This window comes from Martes martes (assembly GCF_963455335.1).
Source record: "Martes martes genome assembly, chromosome: 7".
Lineage (NCBI taxonomy): Eukaryota > Metazoa > Chordata > Mammalia > Carnivora > Mustelidae > Martes > Martes martes.
The window spans coordinates 100,858,594-100,878,625 of NC_137894.1; the positions used below are offsets into that span (position 1 = coordinate 100,858,594).

At 45.2% G+C, this 20,032-nt stretch overlaps 1 protein-coding gene across 1 annotated transcript in view; it reads left to right on the forward strand.

Annotated features, from left to right (window-relative positions):
* Nucleotides 1-20,032, forward strand: part of SAMD4A (sterile alpha motif domain containing 4A) — a 206,189-nt gene that overhangs the window by 142,115 nt on the left and 44,042 nt on the right. The window contains exon 4 of the mRNA XM_080809589.1: nucleotides 13,647-13,910. Within this exon, the coding sequence (XP_080665715.1) occupies nucleotides 13,647-13,910 (264 nt within the window). The remainder of the gene's footprint in view (nucleotides 1-13,646; nucleotides 13,911-20,032) is intronic.

Below are 20,032 nucleotides of genomic sequence, written 5' to 3' on the forward strand. Positions count from 1 at the left end.
AATGATTGTACGGAATAGCCAATTTACAGCCAAGGAAACAACATGCACGTTTACTGCAGAAGCCAGAGAAGAAGAGCTTTGACTTTCACAAATATCCCGCTACTGTCATTCCAAAATAGAGGGCCAGGCCTATTACCACCTCCTGGAAAACTCTCATTAGTCCTTGAGATACGGTGGTGAATTCATTGAAATTGAAATCACCTAAAATTTTTACTTTTTCAGCACTTCTTCACCTTCGTGCAAGGTGTTATTTAGAATATTAGCACTGCCTTACAGCTCCTTGCTGCAATGTGCTTCTCACCATAGCAGGCGGTGGCTTAATACATAGTAGAAGATACCGATGGCTTCTGGCTGCCCTGTCTTCTGTTATACTCTCCTTGGCATCTGGGGCCCCGGTGACTAGTTCAGTGTCCTATGCATTGAGACACTTAAGTGTTTGCTGAATGAGGAGATTAGCTGAACCATCTCTTCCCAGGAAGGGAAATTTAAAAGAAATTCAAACAATTTTATTGAAAAATTCAAAAGCAGTTTTTCACCTATCATCTTAGTGGGTCTTTCTTGATCGTCCTTCCTAGTGCCCAGCATATGCTCTGAACACAGGGCACATGCTCAGCAAGTGGATGGATGGATAGATGTATGGATGGATGGGGATGAAGCGGGGAGCATGTGATCCCACAACAACCCTGGGAAGTCAGTAGAAGAGGTATTACCATTGTTAGAACTGTGTTCCACAGGTGCTCCTGAGACCCTGAGGAGCCAATGGACTTGCTCAAGATTTTGGATATTGAGTGTTCAGGGTCAGGGCTGAAAGTCTAAGCCTGTGAGTTCTTTCTGCTGCAAGAAGCAGTGTAGTGTTGGTCACAAGAAGGCGGTCTCGCAAATCCTAGGAACTTGGTCTTGAACCCTGGCTCTTGCCCCTTCCTAGCTATCTGATCTTTGACGAGTCCCTTACCCTCTGCAACTCAGCTTGCTGTCTGTGAAATTTGTGTTGGGCAGGGTGGAGGGAGGAGCAATGGTAGAACCTACCTCAGAAGGCATTAAATGAGTACTAAATGAAACAATGTCAATCTGTAGCTGACACTTAGTGGCGTTGGCAAATTGTAGCTGGTACCGTGCTCACTGCCATGTGGTCTCTTCTTCAGAGAATGAAAGACCAGAAAAAGTGGTTCTTAGGGATGGGTCTTTTAGATTGCATTTGTGGAAATGACAGTATAGTATCCCCACCCTGGGGCAGGTAAGAGAGAAGCAGAGTCAGGAGATAGGGCATTCATTCATCCAGTCACCCTTTCGTGAGATCCTAAAATGTGCGGGGAAAAATGAGTGTTGGGATGAGCCAGGAGTGGGGAGGATGATAAAATTTAGTGCCTTCCCTTCTCCAGACCCTTGCCTGTGGTGAGCAGCTGGCAGATCCTTCACCCTGACACCCTTGGCTGGCTGTTCTATTGGTATTACAAGGCAGACTTTTTAAAAATATGCAGAAATACATAATGTGGGGGAAATACCTTGTCCAGATGAGAATGGCACTGCATCAATATGCTAATACCATTGCAGAAGGTTGGCTCAGGGAGGGGCTGAAAGAGCATCCACTGGGCTGTAATGGCTTTTTCAATGTTGTGCCCTCAGCTTTTAGAGCATGAAACATGGTAGGCACTCAACACGTATCTGATGGCTGAGTTAATTAAGTCATCTAGTCCATGCCCTTGTTTTGCATATGAAGAACTCAGTGTTACCCAGCCACATAATAGGTTTGTAGCTTGAATTTCTAAATATACTGGCAGTACTTAGCATTTTCAATAAGACTTTGGGCAATCAGTGTTGCTTACCAACATCAGGACAAAGAAAGAGAGGGTCTCATGATGATTTCTGGGCACTGAAATCTAATGATAAAGAAGGTGAGCCACATGCCCTGACCCTCCAGAAAATAGAAACGAAACATGAACACTAAAATGTGTGAGGGGAGGAGCACCTGGGTGGCTCAGTCAGTTAGATGTCTGACTCTTAATTTCAGCTCAAGTCACGATCTCAGGGTCATGAGATCAAGCTCTGCATTGGGCTCCCCTCGGGGGGGTATGGGGGAGTCTGCTTGGGAATCTCTCTCTCTGCCCCTCCCTTAGCTTGTGTGTTCTCTCGCTCGTTCACTCCCTCTCTCTCCAAAATAAATATATCTTAAAAAAATAAAACGTGTGAGAGGAAAGGAAAGACCAAGTTGAGTCAGAATCAAAGGAAGAGGATTCTGATTAGGGCAGAGAAAATTTTGTCAGTGTAAGGATTCTGAAAGAGCAAGGAAGATACTCCTTTTGATGTGGCGCAGACCATGATGGAAATTTATCTCTTGTTAATCTGTGAAACACTATCAATAATCAGAGATATTTTTCATACTGTCCATAATACGCTGAAAATGATCCGTGAATGTCATTAGATTGGCCAACACTTTGAGTTGATTTTTCCATTAGCAGTGTTCGTTTCCATTTGAGGTTTTCTTACTCTGACAACTAATAACTGGTATTTCTGTAGCACTTTACACTTTGCAAACCTTTTTTTCTTTTTTCCCAAAACCCTTTATGTACATTAAATGGCCTTTTCCCAACGATCCCACACTGTATCCTTTGATATCTAATATTGGGGAAAACTGAGGCACAGAAAGGTTATATGACTTATTACACAAACCCCAAATTCTTCTCTCTCTAGCAGGCTGCTTTTTGTGCGGTTGATGCCTATCCCAACATCAAGAGAACAGGTGTCAAGCTAGCAGGTCAGAACTAGGTACATAGGCAGTGTATCTTAACCTTAAATATGCACACAAACCCCTGGCATCTTAAATCAGATCGTGGTTCTCTGTAGGTGGGAGGTAAGGCAAGAGAGTCTAGCCTTTCTGCGGGAAAAAAAAAAAAAGGAAAGAGCTCCCAGGTGGTGTCAGTGCTGCTAGTCCATAGATCTAGAACACAGTTTTTGCTGTTTGTAAATCAGTTCTGCTTTCACCAGCAGAAATTTCCAGACTTAGAGAGTTCAGAGAGGGCCTCCCGCTGACCCCTGATCCTCTCTTCTTACTCAGCAAGAGCAAAATGGCCACAGCAAGAAGCAGGCACTCTTGTTCAGGAGTAAAAACATGTGTCTAAGGAGTCTTCAGAAATTTCTGCTCAGGTATCCTTCAGGTTGGAATTCTGGAAGCAAAATATTATTTATTTTACTTGGAGGGCAGGGCGAGAGTGATAAAATCCTGAGCTGAAGAGCCCAAACAGAATTCTACATGTGAATCCAAAGCAAACAAGACTTGTTTGGTAGGAAAAGAAAAGATTTGTATCTTGTCCTTTAAAAGCCACTTGAAAAGGAAACAAGATATCCATTGTTTGTGGGCATCTTATTAAGACCAGGCAGAAATGGCATCCAACCTGGGGAAATTTGCAATGTCCAGGATGGCGGACCCAGTTTGGGGGTACCCTTGGGCCAGAAGGTAGCCTAAGATGGTAGTGCTCAGCCTGGCTAGCCATTACATGTCCTCAGATGCATTAAAAAGTACGAATGCTCTAACCCACTACAGAGATTGTCTCTTTCTTTGGTCTGGAATGGGACCCGGGCATCAGGTTTTTTTTAAAGGCTCCAGCAAGGTTGACTGTGTAGCCAAGGTGAAGAACCACTAGCCTAAGGCAAAAAAATGTGGCAAATGTGATAAACACGTCCCAGGATGGGAGGTGGAGTTTGTATTCAGCATTTGGATGAAGAGTTGGTATCAACATATGCACACAGCGAGTTCTTAGTATTTGCAGTAGTTACATTCTATAAAACCACTGTGAACACTCAATTAGCAAATCCCGAACCATTGCTTCTAGGGGAGATAGAGGGTGACATTCCTGCAAGCCTCACATTTTCATCCGCCGATCAGTACATTACTTTGTTTCATATGTGTTTAAAGACATCTTGTGTCATATGTACTGTTGATGCATTACCTTGTACTCAAGGCCAGCAGCACTATAACTCACGCTTCAGTGCAGCTTATCTAGCACGTGTGTTCTCTCTGTAAGGTACATCACAGCCTTCTTGCACTTAGGAACACTAGGGAGCACCTCAGTTCTGCCGTACTTGGGGCCATCAGAAATAGAAAAATCACCAAAGAAAAACACCAGAGTGAGAAAACCACGACCCTACACAGGCCTGGAAAAGGTCACTTGCTTACAGGATGAAAGCCAATACAGGAAGGCAGAGCCTCAGTTGGGAGTCTGTGCATGAGGGACTCCAATTTGTTGCCCCTTTGAGCACGTCCACGAATGACCATGAAAATGAGACAATTGTCGATTTGGGGGCCTACAAATAAAGTTTAGCAAATCAGTGAATTCACAAATATGGAATCTGTGAATATGGAGGATCCACGGCAGATAAGACACAGAATAGGAGAACAGACGACACGTTATACAGTTTGTGGGACAGGTGAGGGGAACCCCACAAACGTTATACAGTATGTGGGACAGTCGGCGAGGAGCAAAGGGAGGGGACCTATGGATCTGAGCTGGCTGCCTGGGTTCTGCCCAGCCCTCCTGATTGTCCTATGGCCCCTTTCTCTCTGCCGCCCGGATCCAAAGTCCCCATACAGCCCTTCCCATCTCATCTCCAATAAGAAATGAATGCTGTTCGATTCCTTCTCCTTAAACTAGAACAGTCCCGGGGGCTGAATTATGCCAGCAACCTCGTGCCTGCAGTGTCTCTGGAAGTCTTTTATTGCAAGACTGATTTATAATACCCAAGTAGATGAGTTGAGAGCAATTACGTAAATGCTGTTTCTCTGGGGTAGAGAAGAACAGTATGGTTTAAGTGAAAAATGCAGTGTCGAGTCAAAAATTCAAATCGGTATGTGTAATTACAGGCCACAGTAAATCAGTTTTACAAACACAGTACCAATATCACCACGTTCCAACACCCACCGGAGCTGGCTGTGACAGTTTGGAATCTGAGAAGATACGGAAGGTGAAGCAAAGTGGGAATTGGGATGTGTGAAGCCTCGATAGCTTGTCTTGAATCACATGGTGAATTCAATCAAACATAATTAAGAAGCCAGGAGAGCCTAAACCATCCAATTTCTCTTAATTAACAACAACAAAAAAATCATCTAATTAGCCATGTAAGCTCAAATTGTGGGGTTTTTGAATGGTCATTTATGTGTATTATTACATTTGACATTTAGATTGAATGCTTTAATGAAAACAAGAACCAGTTCCCTAATCAGTAAATTGCCCCACGAGTCACAATGCTGAGAAACTCCATTTCTCATTCTTCTATCAAGTAACTAAGTTAAGAATTAGGACCACATAATACATCCTAATTATTTATCACCCTTCTCCTAGCACTAGAAAGAGAAGAAAAAAGATTTCTGCTTGATCAAGGCAAAGTTCAGAGTTTCACGCCCAGAGAAATCCTGGCACGGGTAGTGCATTTGGCTGGGGCTGAGCTGAGGCCCCGAAGGCAGGACTTAGGCATCTAATGATTCCAGTCCTTGCCTAATGAGAGCCATGACATTTACAAGCCTCCCGGCCTCTTATCTGGGAGCCCTGAAGTTCCAGCATCAGACTTTGCCTTCATAGACAAGGTTTTTAAAATAGACTTTGTGAGCCCCTTTCAAGGGATTGACCTGCTTCTCCTCTGGAGAAGACTTGTTTGCTGTGTCAGGTTGTAGAAGTCATTGACTGTTTGTTCAGCGACTCTGCTGTGGCCTTGGGACCACTGATGCTCTGAGAGGGTCTGAGTTGCTCAATCATGAAATTCCGGCTGTTTGCAGTTCCATATCAGGATTGCTTTTCTGGTACCAATGCTCCGTGAGCAGCCCCGACGTCATTAAACACAGGATGGATATTGCATTTTGTAAAGCTAAGAAGGACCTCCTGGGTAGGCATGTGAGCGGTTGCAGTTTGACAGCTGTCTTTTAAGAAAGGGGCGGGAGAGATGTTTTTTCATCGAACATCTAGTTTTCTGAGTGTCTCCACTTTCTTCCTGAAACACAATGATTGGGGGCATTTTTATGGATACGTTGGAAAATGGAAAAGGACATGCCCTCTTGAATCCACTCCTGGCCACTGGCTTGACTCAATTATTTACTCTACTTGGTGTCGTCAACAAAATGATTCAAATTCTGCATCTCTGTCTAAATTCTTTTCTGGATTTCATCTCTTCAAGTCTCTATGTGGGTAGAAATTCCATGGACAAGCCTCAGGGTTGAACGCATGTAGGTATAAATGTAGATAGGAAAAGAAACAAAATACAGGAAAGTAGAAGTTAACCCAACATACAGAAACTTCAGAAGTAGCTGGGTTGATCCCGCAGTCCCTTGAATTGGCTTCAACATCTGCTTCGGTGGTCAGATTTACTTCCATGGTTGATGTCATTGGTTTTGATGGAATGGAATGAGAGGATTTGGGCAGTTTCCTCTTAGGACTGCTTGATTTGAAGTTAAGCTTGTGAGTGAGACCCAACCAATTTCTATAAAATGTATATATTGGCTTCTTGTCTAGCTTATTTCGTAAATAATGACAATACAAGTCAAATAGCCGTTATCTAAAATAGATTTTCTACTGGATGTCACCCAGTTTTGCCATTATAGAAACTGACAAAAGAGGACAAATGAAATGTACCAGAGATTAATGCAGCAATAAAAGTCCGCCAGAAACATCCTAATTTACTTCTTAAAAGCTCAAATGTTTAAGTGATAACGTGAAGGCAGAAGCATACATCTTTCCTCTGCCCAAAGGCTGAGCCGTCCGGAGAGTAATAAGAGCTGACATCAGGGACAAGGGCTCGCATTATTGAAAAAGCCTCTCCAGGTGCTTTTCCCTGCATCGGAATGCTTTTGTTTCAATGCTGTATGAAAATGAGATTTAATAGGGAAAAAGAGATTTGGCGCGCTGTATTTGTCAACCTCGTCGCGATGTTCTTTGCGGTTTTCTCTTCTTTCAGAGTCTCCATTTGTTTTGTTTTGTTGCTTAGGCAAGTGTACATTTTCTCTTTCCTGAGAGTGTGTGGCTTCCCCTTTGGGCTCGTCGGGAACACCCCATCCACCGACCACGTCTTTTGCTTTGTAGCCTGTTCTCTCCTCTTCCCCCAGAATGAGGTGGAGTCTGAAGCTGTTTTGGGGGAATCATCTTCTGGTGTCCAGATGTTGTAAGCACTGGTTTTCCAAACCTTTGAACAAGAAGCAGAGAGCAAGCATGCAGAGTTGAGGCATGAAACCTTCTAGATGGGCTTTTGATTTGCTCCCTGAAGCAATGATGGCAGAGCATGTTAATTTTAACCTGAGTAATTAATAACCCCTTCCCCCTCCTTTTACACCAATCTGTACTTGGCTGTAAATGTGAGTGGTGTTATTTTGTCTTTTTCTGCATGATGTCACTGATCAAACACTCTGGTTTTGTTTTTGTTTGGTTTGGTTTTTTAATGTATTCTTGCAGTACTATTAATCTTTTCTTCCCCAAAGATTCCCACTACAGGGCTTCGGGTTACGGGTTGTGGCCCCACAAAACCAACTAAAGAAGAGGAATCCAGGCCCTAGTATCATTTCGCCACTGAGCCTCGAAAATGCTGGCTTTTTTTTTTTTTTCCTTTAAGCAAATGTCTGGAATCATTCAAACAAGTGGTGTTAACAGAACTCTACTCTTTGAAAACGGAAAGCCTTTAGTAGCAGTTCCTTAGATGCCCTGAAAGCACTCTCGAGAAATTCTTGGATGGCACCTGAAAAATGCCTGGGAAGCAGGCCTTCAATCTAAAGAAATGATCAGAATCGCTCCCCCAGTAACTTTGAAACAATAATTGAAGCTATTTTGTAGCTGGCAGTGGGTTGAGTTTTTTCTCCTTTAAACTAGACTAGTATCAAACCATCCCCTATAGCAAAATGTAAGAATTATATGATTGCTGTATACAGCAAAGGTTCTGTGGATACTCGGAATTTCTTTGGGGAGTAGGTCTAATAGACAATGTTAAAGTTACACCATTAGCAGCTCACACGTAGAATATTCCTAGGCTTTGTCACACTGTGTTGACATGCCCAGCGTGTGTCCTGAGAGTAGGGAATAGCCTAGGATCTTTTAATTTAGGAAAGGAATTTGAAGTTAATATTTTAAAATCATATGCTGATGTTTGGTTTCCTCATTCTACTTCTTCAAATCCCTAAATTGGAATGAGTTATTTTTGTCAAGTTTACTCGCAATTCTGTCAAGTTTTATCACGTGAGCATCTAGAATTTGGAAATTTTAAGGAAGTACATGTTTTCCTGTGAGAAGGGCAGCTTGTTGAATTAGAAATTGAGAGACTGCCTGAGGAGTAAAAAAGATGAAAATTTCCAATCCCATCTGAACTCACAGGGATGTGATGAGACAGAACTCAAGTTTGGGTTGAGAAGACAAACTTTGGTTTGAGGAAAGAGGGCACGATTAGGAATATGGGAACACTTAATGCCCTTATTCAAAAAGAAGTCAGCTTCTAGATTATAAACTCTAGAACGAAATGTTAAGACTGTAAGGAGGTGGAAACACATAGTAGCAATGCAGAGTGCTGGTGGACAGGATTGGAGGGAATATCCTGATGATGAGAGACATGCCGGGGACTTTGAGCACAACAGTGCCCAAGGCTGCCTTTACTGCCCATGAAAACCTCAGTCAGCAAAGCAGAGAACAGCAGTCGTCTCTACCATTTGTTGAATTTGGGGCTCTGTTGTTAACATATAAAAAAATCGGGGTCCCCACAAAGCAAGAATTGTACCCTGAATCTGCCAAAAGACCAAAAAAGCTATGAATTCAGCAACATGTAAATTAATTTGTCTTTCATTAATGTTCATACTCTGCCTATATATAAAGATTATTTGCAACACAGTATTTCATCCATGAGCAAAGTGTAGTGCACACAGAGATTTTAAGGGAATTTCAGTCCCCAGGGGCCCAGAGCTCATGACTTAGGAATTCTTGAATTACCTTTCAGGGGGCTTCCAGCTCTGAAATGTTATGAATCTAGGCTCCTAACAATAATTTTTAAAGCAGAAATTGCATTCAATGCATAAGCTTAAGGAGGACAGGGAAGTATGCAATGTATCTTTGAAAGATGTCCATTAAAGTTTGTGAGGATAAAGTTTCACTGACAGTGGAGTCCAATTTTCTGTACTGTTTGCTTGTAGGGATCTCTTCTCTCCTCCACGGTGAGGTATAATGCTTAACCTAACTGTGAACCAAAGAGCTCGTGGGCCCAGTATCCCCAAACTTCCTCTTTCTGCAAACCCTAATATTTGTCACATTAGAAAGCAGAAAAAGTAGTTATTCCTAATTTTCTTAAAAGAGTCTGTCCCCAAACGCCTGTCACTGAATTTTGAGCTGAAATTGAGCTGAAGTCAAGTTTGGTCAAAGGAAAGGGGTTAAAAAAATCTGATTTCCAGGCTTTCAAGAAAATACTTAAAAGAATAGGTCCCAGAGCCAGGTATCATGTTTTCCTCTAAAAAGGCGTTGACAGGAGTCTCATTAAACATGTTTTGAGATGAAAGAGAAATCATAAGGTTAAATGAGGTCAGAGAAATTGGCTAGCCAAGAATGGTATGGCAGAGTTTATTGCCAGATGATAAGACCCTCTCTACCCGTATCACACGGCTCCATGGCTGTCACAAGATTATTTTTAGCTGTTTTTTTTTTCCATATTTCAACTAGACTTATTCAATATTTGTTATTTATTTTTTGGTTCACTTGAATTTATAAATGCCTCCCAAATCACAGTATTCTATTGGCCTACCTATGTGTACATACGTGGATATGTGGACATTCCTGAAATTTCCTGTAAGAAGACGTAAGCAATATTGAACCTCTATTTCCTTACAAAAATAATAAACAATATTGAATTTATACTCTACACTATATTAAGTTTTAGCTTCAGTTTTTTAAGGGCAAAAGAGGCACAACCTTGGTCCCCTGGGTAATTTTTAGTAGGATTTTCAATATAATAAATCCACCCAGAAACATGCTGTCCCTCCGCCTCTCACTGTTCTAAAGTCACGAATGCAATATAAATTCAGGACTTTGATTCTGCCGGAACCTGCTGGTTTCTTTTTTTTTTTTTTATTAAGATTTTATTTATTTATTTGACAGACAGAGATCACAAGCAGGCAAAGAGGCAGGCGGAGAGAGAGGAAGGGAAGCAGGCTCCCTGCTGAGCAGAGAGCCTGATGTGGGGCTCGATGCTAGGACCTTGGGGTCATGACCTGAGCCGAAGGCAGAGACTTCAACCCACTGAGCCACCCAGGTGCCCCAACCTGCTGATTTCTGATCTATATTGAGATTTTTTTTCCCCCCAAGGTGTACTTAATTCTGCAGGGTTCGGATACCCAGGGGCAGCTTAAGTCTGAATGAAACATTGACTGTTGTCATTCTAAAGGTCTGCCTCTAGCTAGAGTCATTCTGGGACAGCTACCAGAAGACTGTTTTCACTGTTCTGCCTCTCTACTCACAGGAAAAAGGAGTTTTTTATTTAGGTATTTACTTTTGCTTGAATATCCATTTTCCCTCTATTTATCACCACGTCAGAATTCTTTGGTTAAAAAAAAAATGGAGTGAGGGGACGACCATCAGCGCTGTGCCCCTGGCCACCTCATTCATGCCACAGCGGTGAGGCCTATTTGCCTACATGCTGCCCATGGCATTGATCATTGCCTCTGCCACTTTGTGCCGAACATGAAGTAACCCTAAAATTGGCCTTGCGGAACAAGCCTCTACCTACTATCTCTACCTGAAGAATTGTCTTTGCCCCAAAATGGCATGTTGGGCAGGTCACCTGTCACCTGCTTCTGTCTCCTTCACACAGGAGGACGAGCTGGTCTTGCCTCTGGGCCTCGTTCTCTTTGGAGAAATGAGGAATTTGCCCAGCATGACTTCACTTTTACTGGGGTGGGTCCCATGCCTGGATCTAAACACATGGCCATCTCTGCAAATCAGAAGCTTAGTGTGAGGCATTTTGCTTGGTTGCTATAGGAGGTTGACTCCTAAGGAGACCTTGCTGTTTGGGTACCAGCCGCGGGAGTCTTTATGATAGAGACAGGGTGGGCCTTCAGTAGAAAGTTACTGGGAAAAGGCCCTGGTTTTCCCTCGGCTATAATTGATTTTTTATTAGAGGCAGAGGCCAAGTGGATGCTATATTCCCTGTGACGTCAGTCAAGCTCAGAGATATATGAAGACATGGGTGTAGTTATCTATGAGTAAAACCCGATAAGTCCCACTAAGTTAGGTAACGATCTTGTTCCATTCTCAATAACCGGTAGATTCCTCAGATATCGATCGACACGCCTCCCCAAGGATGCCCATCGATGGGGAGGTAGTGTGGCATTTAAGAAAACTTTAGGTGGAAAGATGCAAATGGGTTCCATCCAGAAATGGAATTCAACTCCTACATATTTGGGGTATTGTTGTCAGCACCCAAAGAAGGGGATTCTCTTAGTGGTGTGCCCACCCATGATTACATGTTCACTTGTTGCCTCTAACCAAGCTAGGTCCTAAGTGTTCTGCCAGTTCAAAGCTGGGTGTCTCTCTTTAGCCTGTTTTTATGGTGTGGGGTTTACCTCTAATCCTGGCTGTGAAGAGGAACTCCCATTTCCACTTGAGGCACACCTGGCTGGCACCATTCAGAGCATCAACCAGATAGATAGTCTGAAACGGTTGCCAAGGTATCAGAAAGCTAAGATGTGTAAGCTGGACTGTTCCAGCACTCAGTGAGCCCTCAACAAGTCTGCCCAATTTTATATAAATACTTAGACAGGCATGAAATGGATTTTCTGGATGTCTGCCTTTTTTTTCCCCCCCGCCCCATTGGCTTCTCTCTTCATTTTTGCTGCTGCTTCCTTTTTATTTACTTTTTTCCTTTTTGCTTTTTTTTTTTTTTTTCTTTTTCTCTTGGTAATTCTGATCCAACCAGGTAGCAATGCGTTTTCCAGGGAGCCTTTTTCCATAGTTTCTTCCCTAGCCTATTTAGTGGAAAGGCAAACTGTTTCAGCCTGTTAGGATCAAAACCAATTTTTTTTAAACAAAGCTCCCTTTGCATTTTCTTTTAAGTCCAGTGATAATTCCTTGCCTTTGATAGAATCTGCCTCAGGTGGGAATCTCTCAGGTTACAAATGGTACACTCGGGCTGCACCCTTTTCGCCTCCCTGTTCTGCTAATGAAGAAGCTTCTCGCCCTTCTGGCTGTCCCTCTTTCACACAAGTTGTTTCCCTTCTGGCCACGTGAAGCCACATGGAAGGAAACATTCACAACAGAGATGTGACCCCATTGCTCTCAAGGCCTGGTCGAAGCCAGCTGACCACGAACTACCTTCCCACACCACCATTTGCCCCCAAATATGCTTTCTGGAACACCCAGCCTTTTGGCTCTGGTCTTTCTCTTTGAAGTGGGGGCAAGGTAGTCTGCTGCTCAGGTCTTTGTGGCGTGGGTGCTTCTTACACTGTGGTGCCAGCTCTGCTTACTAAAAAACACAGGTTCACACCAGCCAAGAAGAGCTTTTCCGGGCCTGGGAGAGCAAAACCTCACTGTAGGGGATAAGGCCCGAGATGGAACTTAATGGCTTCCCTGAAAAATGTTTAAAAATGCATGTGGCTCAATTCCATGTGAGCGTGGCTGCAGTCAAAATACCCCAGACCTGTCAGGAAGCGGGCCTCAGAGAATCTTATGAATAGACTTATTTTGTAAAGTTACTTAAACGCCCAGAAAAACCAACCGAGGGTAATGCCGGCTCCCCGGGCGTTGATTTGGGTGAAATCCCTCCCTCAAATGACCTCAGTTGAGTTTGGCTAGTTACAGGAGTTGTGTTGCTTTTTCCTCGTTTTCTGGAAGAGACGTGGAAAACAGGGGCCGTGCAGATGTGGCCCACCGGGGGGAAGTGTTGATCCCGCGGGTGGAAACCGTCCCCAGCCCGCTGTGAGCGCCCCACCGGCTTCTGAATGAAGGCCTTGTTACCTGGCAGTGTTGTCAGTGTGAAGTTTGGCATTAACCTGTGAAGCCCGGGGAAAGAATCGGCCCTTTCACACACAGCTGCCCGTGTCCCGCACACACCCTGAGGTCCGTGTGCGCCCTGTGGCCCCCGAGGAGCCCGCACCCCTCCAGAACTGAGAGGCTCCTCTGCTTCCTGGCTGCCAGGCCTAGTCCACCTTCTCATCCAGCCCAGCCAAGATCCCAAACAGTGACCAGCCTGCCTGCCCTTCAAGGAGTCCACCCCCAATGACATGGGTAATGTCGGGTTCTGTGTGTTTCCAAAAAAAAAAAAAAGAAAAAGAAAATGTCCAGCCTATGTTCTCTTCGCTCTTGGCCCATGGCCACTTTGCCAGGCTGTTGAGCCTCGCCTGATTTATAGGCCTCCTGCCACGGATCCTGATTTCTAGAGTTAGAATGAAAACCAGACCCGGACCCACAGAGGTGAAGGCCAGATGGGCGGGGCCTGTAGGTTTAGCCTCTTTGGGGAAGCCCAACCCACTAAGAGGTGCAGACACATCCCTTTGAACCACCTGAAGGGAAGGCCCCTGCCAGGCCTGTATTCAGCCTGCGGGGACCACAGATAGTTAGCGTCATTTCTCAGGGTTAAAAGGTATTGTGGGTTCTCTGTGGCCCAGGCTAAAGGGGGGGGAATAACCTATTTCATTTTATTTTTTTTTCCAGTTCTCTCAGGCCAGGCACACCACAGCCCTTTGAAACGATCTGTGTCCCTTACCCCACCCATGAATGTGCCAAACCAGCCTCTAGGCCACGGATGGATGTCTCATGAGGACTTACGAGCTAGAGGACCCCAGTGCCTCCCATCCGATCATGCCCCCCTGTCTCCACAAAGCAGTGTAGCCTCTTCAGGAAGTGGTGGGAGTGAACACTTAGAAGATCAGAACACTGCTCGTAACACATTCCAAGAAGAAGGTAGTGGTATGAAAGGTGAGTGACGAACGAGAAACCACTGGGAATAGAGTCTGTCCCTTTATTTAGAGTCAGAAGGGTGAAAAGAGAGGTAGGTAGTCAGCGAGAGAGGAGCCCAGCCCCCTCCCCAGGCTCGTGCATTTGACCCAGCCCTTGCAGAGCTCCAGGGTCCACCCTGGCAGAAAGGGCTCCGATTCCCCTTCCAGGGTATCTTGCCAAAACCTGGGAAGCAGGAACCAGAGCAGGAGAGGTCAACACTCTTTTTTTTTTTTTTTTTTTTAAATGCGGTGACTTGCAGGCAATTAAATGAGTCACCGCTAACGGCGTTAGGATCTCCTGTGCACGTACATTGCTCAGCCTGTCCTGTTTGGAGAGGCGCTGAGCTCCTCCAGCCTTCTACCTCATTGGCCGTGGCCAGGGAACTGTCAATAATTCAGCAACACAAACTACAGGCTCTTTCTTTTAAGTCTCTCCTAATGCAGAATGGTAGTTGTGCTTCCTTTCTCTCTCCCTTTTCTTTTGATATGCAAAGAAACTTTTAAACCCTTCCCTCTGCACCTGTTTAAGGGATGTGAAAACAGTACCACTGAGAATCTATGTCGGGGTGTTAAGCCTGAGAACAGATTCGCATACAGTGATACAGGCCTTCTCGTGCAGCATAAATAAATGTTTGTACATTGCCCTGTAAATCTAGCCTCCTCTTAAGCTACTCATCAGGAGACAGAGATTGCCAAATTACCCACGACACGTTCAAAGAGGATACGTGCGTTTTGTATTTTTAGACGCCAAGTTGTTCAAAGTCTGGGAAGTCCTCGGGGAAAGATGCTCGTCAGAGACCCAGGAATAACAAATTTAGATGGAGAAACAGTAATTAGCCTTGCTTCTGGGAGTACAGTACTGCAGGGGGCTCTGGGAGCGGCCCTCTTTGCTGGCATCCAGAGTCCTGAGGATTGGCTGTCTCCAACCCTTCCCTCGAGAAGGATGTGTTTGTAGGAGTCTCTCCACCAAGTCCCTTCCCCGCCATGGAAGCGTGGCACAGAAAGACACCCATGACCACCCAGGGGCCAGTTGTGTGAGACCACCAGGCTGACGCAGGGAATTTGCCCATTAGGGGAACAAAGCTGCTGGAAGTTCCTTCCCTGGTGCCTTTCTTGAACATTCCTTTCCCTCAGCGGCAGGCCTGTATGCTCCCCATGCCACCCCCATCCCATGGTGAGTGCCCAGAGTGAGTGGGATGTGTCTTGATGCTTTCTTCCGCTGATACAAGTGGGTCTTTAAAGGTGTTTAACAGACAGCACAAACAATGGCTCATTTTGGCATGGAGGGGATGTGTGTCCTCTTTCTCTTTCACAGTTTTCGAGGGAATGTGTCATAATTTTGGAGACCTAGCAAAACTCATTTCTGAGTTCATGCTACATGGTTCTGTGCTCTAGCAGCTGAGCCCCAGGTGATGGGTAACGGATGAGCCTCAGCCATGTTTTAGGTAAGCCCGTAGGACATCTGTCATGGGGACCCTCCAAGTACCCGAGGGACCGGGGGAGGCAGGGCCAGCTGTTCCTCTGGACTAGCTTCTTCCCAGGCCAAGTGGAGTGTCTGGGCGGCACATTTCCAAGAAAGTGTACATGTGGTTCTAATCGGTGACTGTGGGAAGGAGGCCTCGGCCCTTGTGTTCAAGGGCAAGGAGGGTCCTACAGGAAGGTCGTTCTCCGGGATACAGACATCTCCCAGAGAGGAATGCTAGTCCTGTCTGGTTATTAGAGGTCTGCTTTCTTTCCTTTTTCTTCCTTTTATTTTTCTTCCTTCCTTTCTTCTGTACATTCATTCATTCATTCTTTCTTTCAGCTTTAATGTATACCTTCAACACCCTCCCAAAGTAGGCAAAGGTATGCTCATCATGTGCTGTTGTTTTGAGGTGAGAAAAGAATAATGACAGAAAACCCAAATAAACTTCTTATTGCTGTTTTAGAATAAAAGCCAAAATATTCCAAAGTTCAGGGAATATCCCCTATGTAAGCATCTTCTATTCTTTTCTTTAGAATTGATAAGAATTGTCTCCTCAGAGATCCTTCAGTCAGAAAGTGACGCAGATAAGCTCTTACATCCAAGATTTTCTTTATAGGCCCAAGGGATTTGGTGACCAGGGAAAACAGAAGACTCTTTCCTATATACACCCACCTTCTGCTGACCTAGCAAACTGTCCTTTTCCCAAAGAACTGGATCAGGATTCAAAATATAAAGTCCGTAGCAAATTAGAGGGCAAAACATATTTGAAAGAAGGCAGGAGAAACAACGAAGAGTTGTATTTGTGGGAAAAGTATGTTTGCAGTTCAGCTGATAGGTCAAACCATAGAAACGTCCAATCCTGAAACAGCAGCCTCCCAGAATGTTGGGGGCCAAAGGCAGCCCCCCAGCGGTGCCTGGAGATGTCTTCTCGAGAAGGCAACTCTGTCAGCAAAGCCTGTACAGGGTGGCCTCCCAGGACAGCGCCCAGGAGGCAGCCCTCACCAGGCTCAGCCCAAGAGTTTCTCGTTTGATTCCCAAGTCCGAGAGCAGACACCGGTTTAAGTTTCCAAATTAATTCATACTTTCTGAGAAATGAAATAGGAAATCAAACGAAGTGCTTCTAAAAAGAGCCAGCTCTTGCCCTCAGATCCACATCTCCTTCTTCCGTGTAACCAGGTTTTTTGGCAGGAGTATCAACCCTTTTAGGCTACATTCTGGTCCACCTGAGGATGCCATCAGTAAATTGCTATTTTTCTAAAGTTCTTTTAAAAGCCTGGTTTACAGAAACAACAAGGAATCTGTAGTTGAATTTGGAGGAGTTCCAAATCTCCAGAGGATGCGTGTCAGCCCTCTCCCTGCACCTTGGGGAAAGAATAAAAAGTCGCCATAATTGGGCTTAATTTAGTGTGAATTCATCTTTCTTGCCAACAGCTGTGCATACCTTGTGGAAACACGGTGTTCATCTATTCCTTCCTTTTCATCTGGACAAACTGGCCAGGCCTGGCTACGAATTGTCCCTTAGGAATGGGCCTCTTGGGTCAAGAGTGTGAAATAAATCTCACAGCCCAGTATTCTTCTTTTTTGAATTTTTCATGAACATCGATCTCGCCCCTCTTTTTGTTTTGGGGTCAGCACCCTGACTGGGATCGTCGAAAAGTTCTCTCCCAAGTAGACCAGCTTGCGCTCTCAGGGGAGTAACATCATCTGCCTGCTTTGCTTTGTTTTTCCTTTTATAGTAAATACCATCCTGAAGATGTAAGTCAGCTCCAAAGCCCAGATTGGCTGTCCCTCCGGGTAGGGATCTTAGACTAATCTCAAGCTGAAGCAGGGGTGGGATCAGCTACTCAACGAGAAATTAACAAACAGAAGTAGGAAACAACAGGAACAGGAGTTTCCCCCTTAACATGCCCTGTGGAGGCTACTGGTTATACACTGTTGGCCCAGATATGCTGATTGGGGTTTCTAAATTCAGTTGTCCTCGTTGTTGGCAGAAACATCACTGTGACTTATCCCAGGGGAAAGATTCATGATTCCCAGGTTGCTCCTCAATCATAATACCCTCCTTTCCCTCGGCTCTCTTGCCTCTTCTCTCATGCAAAGCCTTTAGGTGGCCCAGAGGAGGAAAAAAGACATTCCCCTAATTTCCTGGAAGGAAGAGAAACCTAGACGAGCAGAAGTCTGTTGGTTGGGGAAACACATCTACCCCTCATAGCAGCATCATGTTCTCAGAAATAATGTAGAGACATGACATCCAAAGACTTCTCAAAAGGCCAGGGCTGTCAACGGGTGGTGGGTCGGTGTTCTATGGAAGCAGAGAGAAGGGAAGAAAGACTGGTTCATAGGTTTTACTTTAGTTCTTATCAAGTCAGTTGGCTTTTAAGCACCTGCTAAGAGAGGCTTTGGACTAGTTTACTGGGGAGACAGAGAAGAAAAAGATGGTACCTGCCTCATGGGAGTCCCCATCCCATGAGCAACAAACAGGGACGGGACGCAGGTGCACAGCTGTGAAATTGTCTTGTCTTTGGAGACTTGCCCTGGGTCAGGGTAGGCACCAAGGAGGGCCCTGATGCCAAGTCGAGAGACGTCAAGGAAAGTTCCTAAGGAGGAGAGGCCTGGACCTGAGTCTTGGAGCCTAATTACATGTTAGCCAAATACATAAGGTGAGGGAAGGGCATTCTTTGCAGAGGGAAAAGGATGCAAGAAAAGCATGGTGATGAGACAGATCAACCGAGTACCTCCTATAGCCTGAAGGTCAGAAGGACATGGGAAGGAGTCTGAAGAGGGGAAAGCCAGGCTTTGCGAAAGGTTTGGCATTCATAGAAGCTGTCAAGGGCATTTAGCAGCAGAACGACCTGCTTACCTTTCCTCCTAAGAAATCGGACCCCAGCGGAAGTCGGGGAGGGGGGCATAGGAAGGGAGGAGGAGCAGGGGATTCTGGTTTGGGAAACCAGCTGAGAGGTGGGGGCTGTTTAGTAGTGGAGGAGGAAACAGAGATGGGACCAAGGCAAGCAGCAGTGAGAATGGATTCCAAGAAGTGTGTGGTCATGGTCTTCGTGTGAGAGAATTGAGACAGCTTGGAACTGAATGTGTCCTCTTGAAAGTAGACTGCGCAGGAGCGGGAGGAATTTAGGACGATGCCCAGGTTCCTGCCGGGGCAGCTGGATAGCCCTCGGTGTCCTCTATAGCAAAGAGAACAGAGGAGAAGAAACAGATCCGGGGCCAGTGTGGGGACTGGTGAGTCTGGAAACCAGCAGGACACTCTGAGGAGCTGAGCCAGACCTCGGTGCGCCATGTTCTTCCCTGGCCCGTCTCCTTAAGCCCCAGCTTCTCTCCCCACCTGCACAGGTTAGCACTCTGACTTTCTGTGGGGAAGCTGGTGGGGGAGACTCCATTCCAGATTTCTGGCTAGTAAGGCCCATAGAATTGGGCTCCTAAGGGTGACAAGCTCCATGACTTTCTCGTCGCAGCTGTCAGTGCGAGAGGGATGGAGGTCGGGGGCTGTTTCACTTGACATGAGCTTCAGCCTCACCATCAGGAGTGGACGTTGACTGGGTTGCCTTACAATGTGTGGTGTTCTGTCGATTCAAAATATGGAGGTAATGGAAACTGTTACATTGTTTGTATTCAGACATCATACAGATCAAAAGAAACCTGTGGCTCTAGTCACCTTGATAGAAATCTAGCAGTTAAGAGTGGAGGGGACCAGGGACTGGGAATGTAGGCTTGGTTGCCTTTTCTAGGGAGTCTTCAATGAAATTGAAGTAAACTTTTTTTCACTCACAGTGAAGGAAATGCGTTGCCTGTTCTGAAGTAGCCAGTTTGGGGTTTCAAGTTGGTTTTGAAATGTAAACCTTTGAACTTCTCTGCCTCTTAGAATGTGATTAGAAAAATTATTGAGAAGTGTGATCCTTTTTAAGATGAAGAACCCTATGATAAAGCTTTGTGAGAAAAGTGGTGAATCCAGCATTTCTGAGGGTCGTAAGGGTGTGAGTGATGGGCTGGGAGTGTGGCCAGGACTCTTCTCAGCATGGCTGTCATGGGAACAAGCCGCCGTGTTCTGAATGTTGACTTTCTAGACACTGTCTTGAATTCATCTAACTTGAAGACCAAGAGTTAGTAAATTCCCTTCACTTTCTTTATTCTCAAATGCCAGCCTATATCCTGCATGGGTAGGTCCTCATGGGCTCAGATTGTGCCCCCTCTTCTCAGGTAGGCCAGAGGCCCATTGTCTTTGCAAAGTTTCAGGATTCCCCCAAATTCTAAAAGATAGAAGTGTTTTAACTACCATTCCTTACCAAGCATAGGTCTTCAGCTGTGGTGCTTGAAGAACTGTGCAGGCTTGGTGAGGGCAGCTTTCCACGTGGAACCCAGCCGCCACTTAATGACGCAAAGCAAGCTGCATGTAGAACACCGCTTAGGAGTGTCACAGCTCATAGAAACATTGAGAAATTTAATCCCTGTGTTTGTAACTGAACAGTCTAAGTTGGTATTTTACTCAAACTGTTCCTTCTGAGACCCACACAGGCTCCCCATCAATGTGAGCCCTTCTTGGAGGCCACAGCAGACGTTTCCCAGGATTGAGGAGCACACTCTCAGCTCCCAAGTCTTTCTTTTGCTCAGAGGCTAGAGCAGCATTG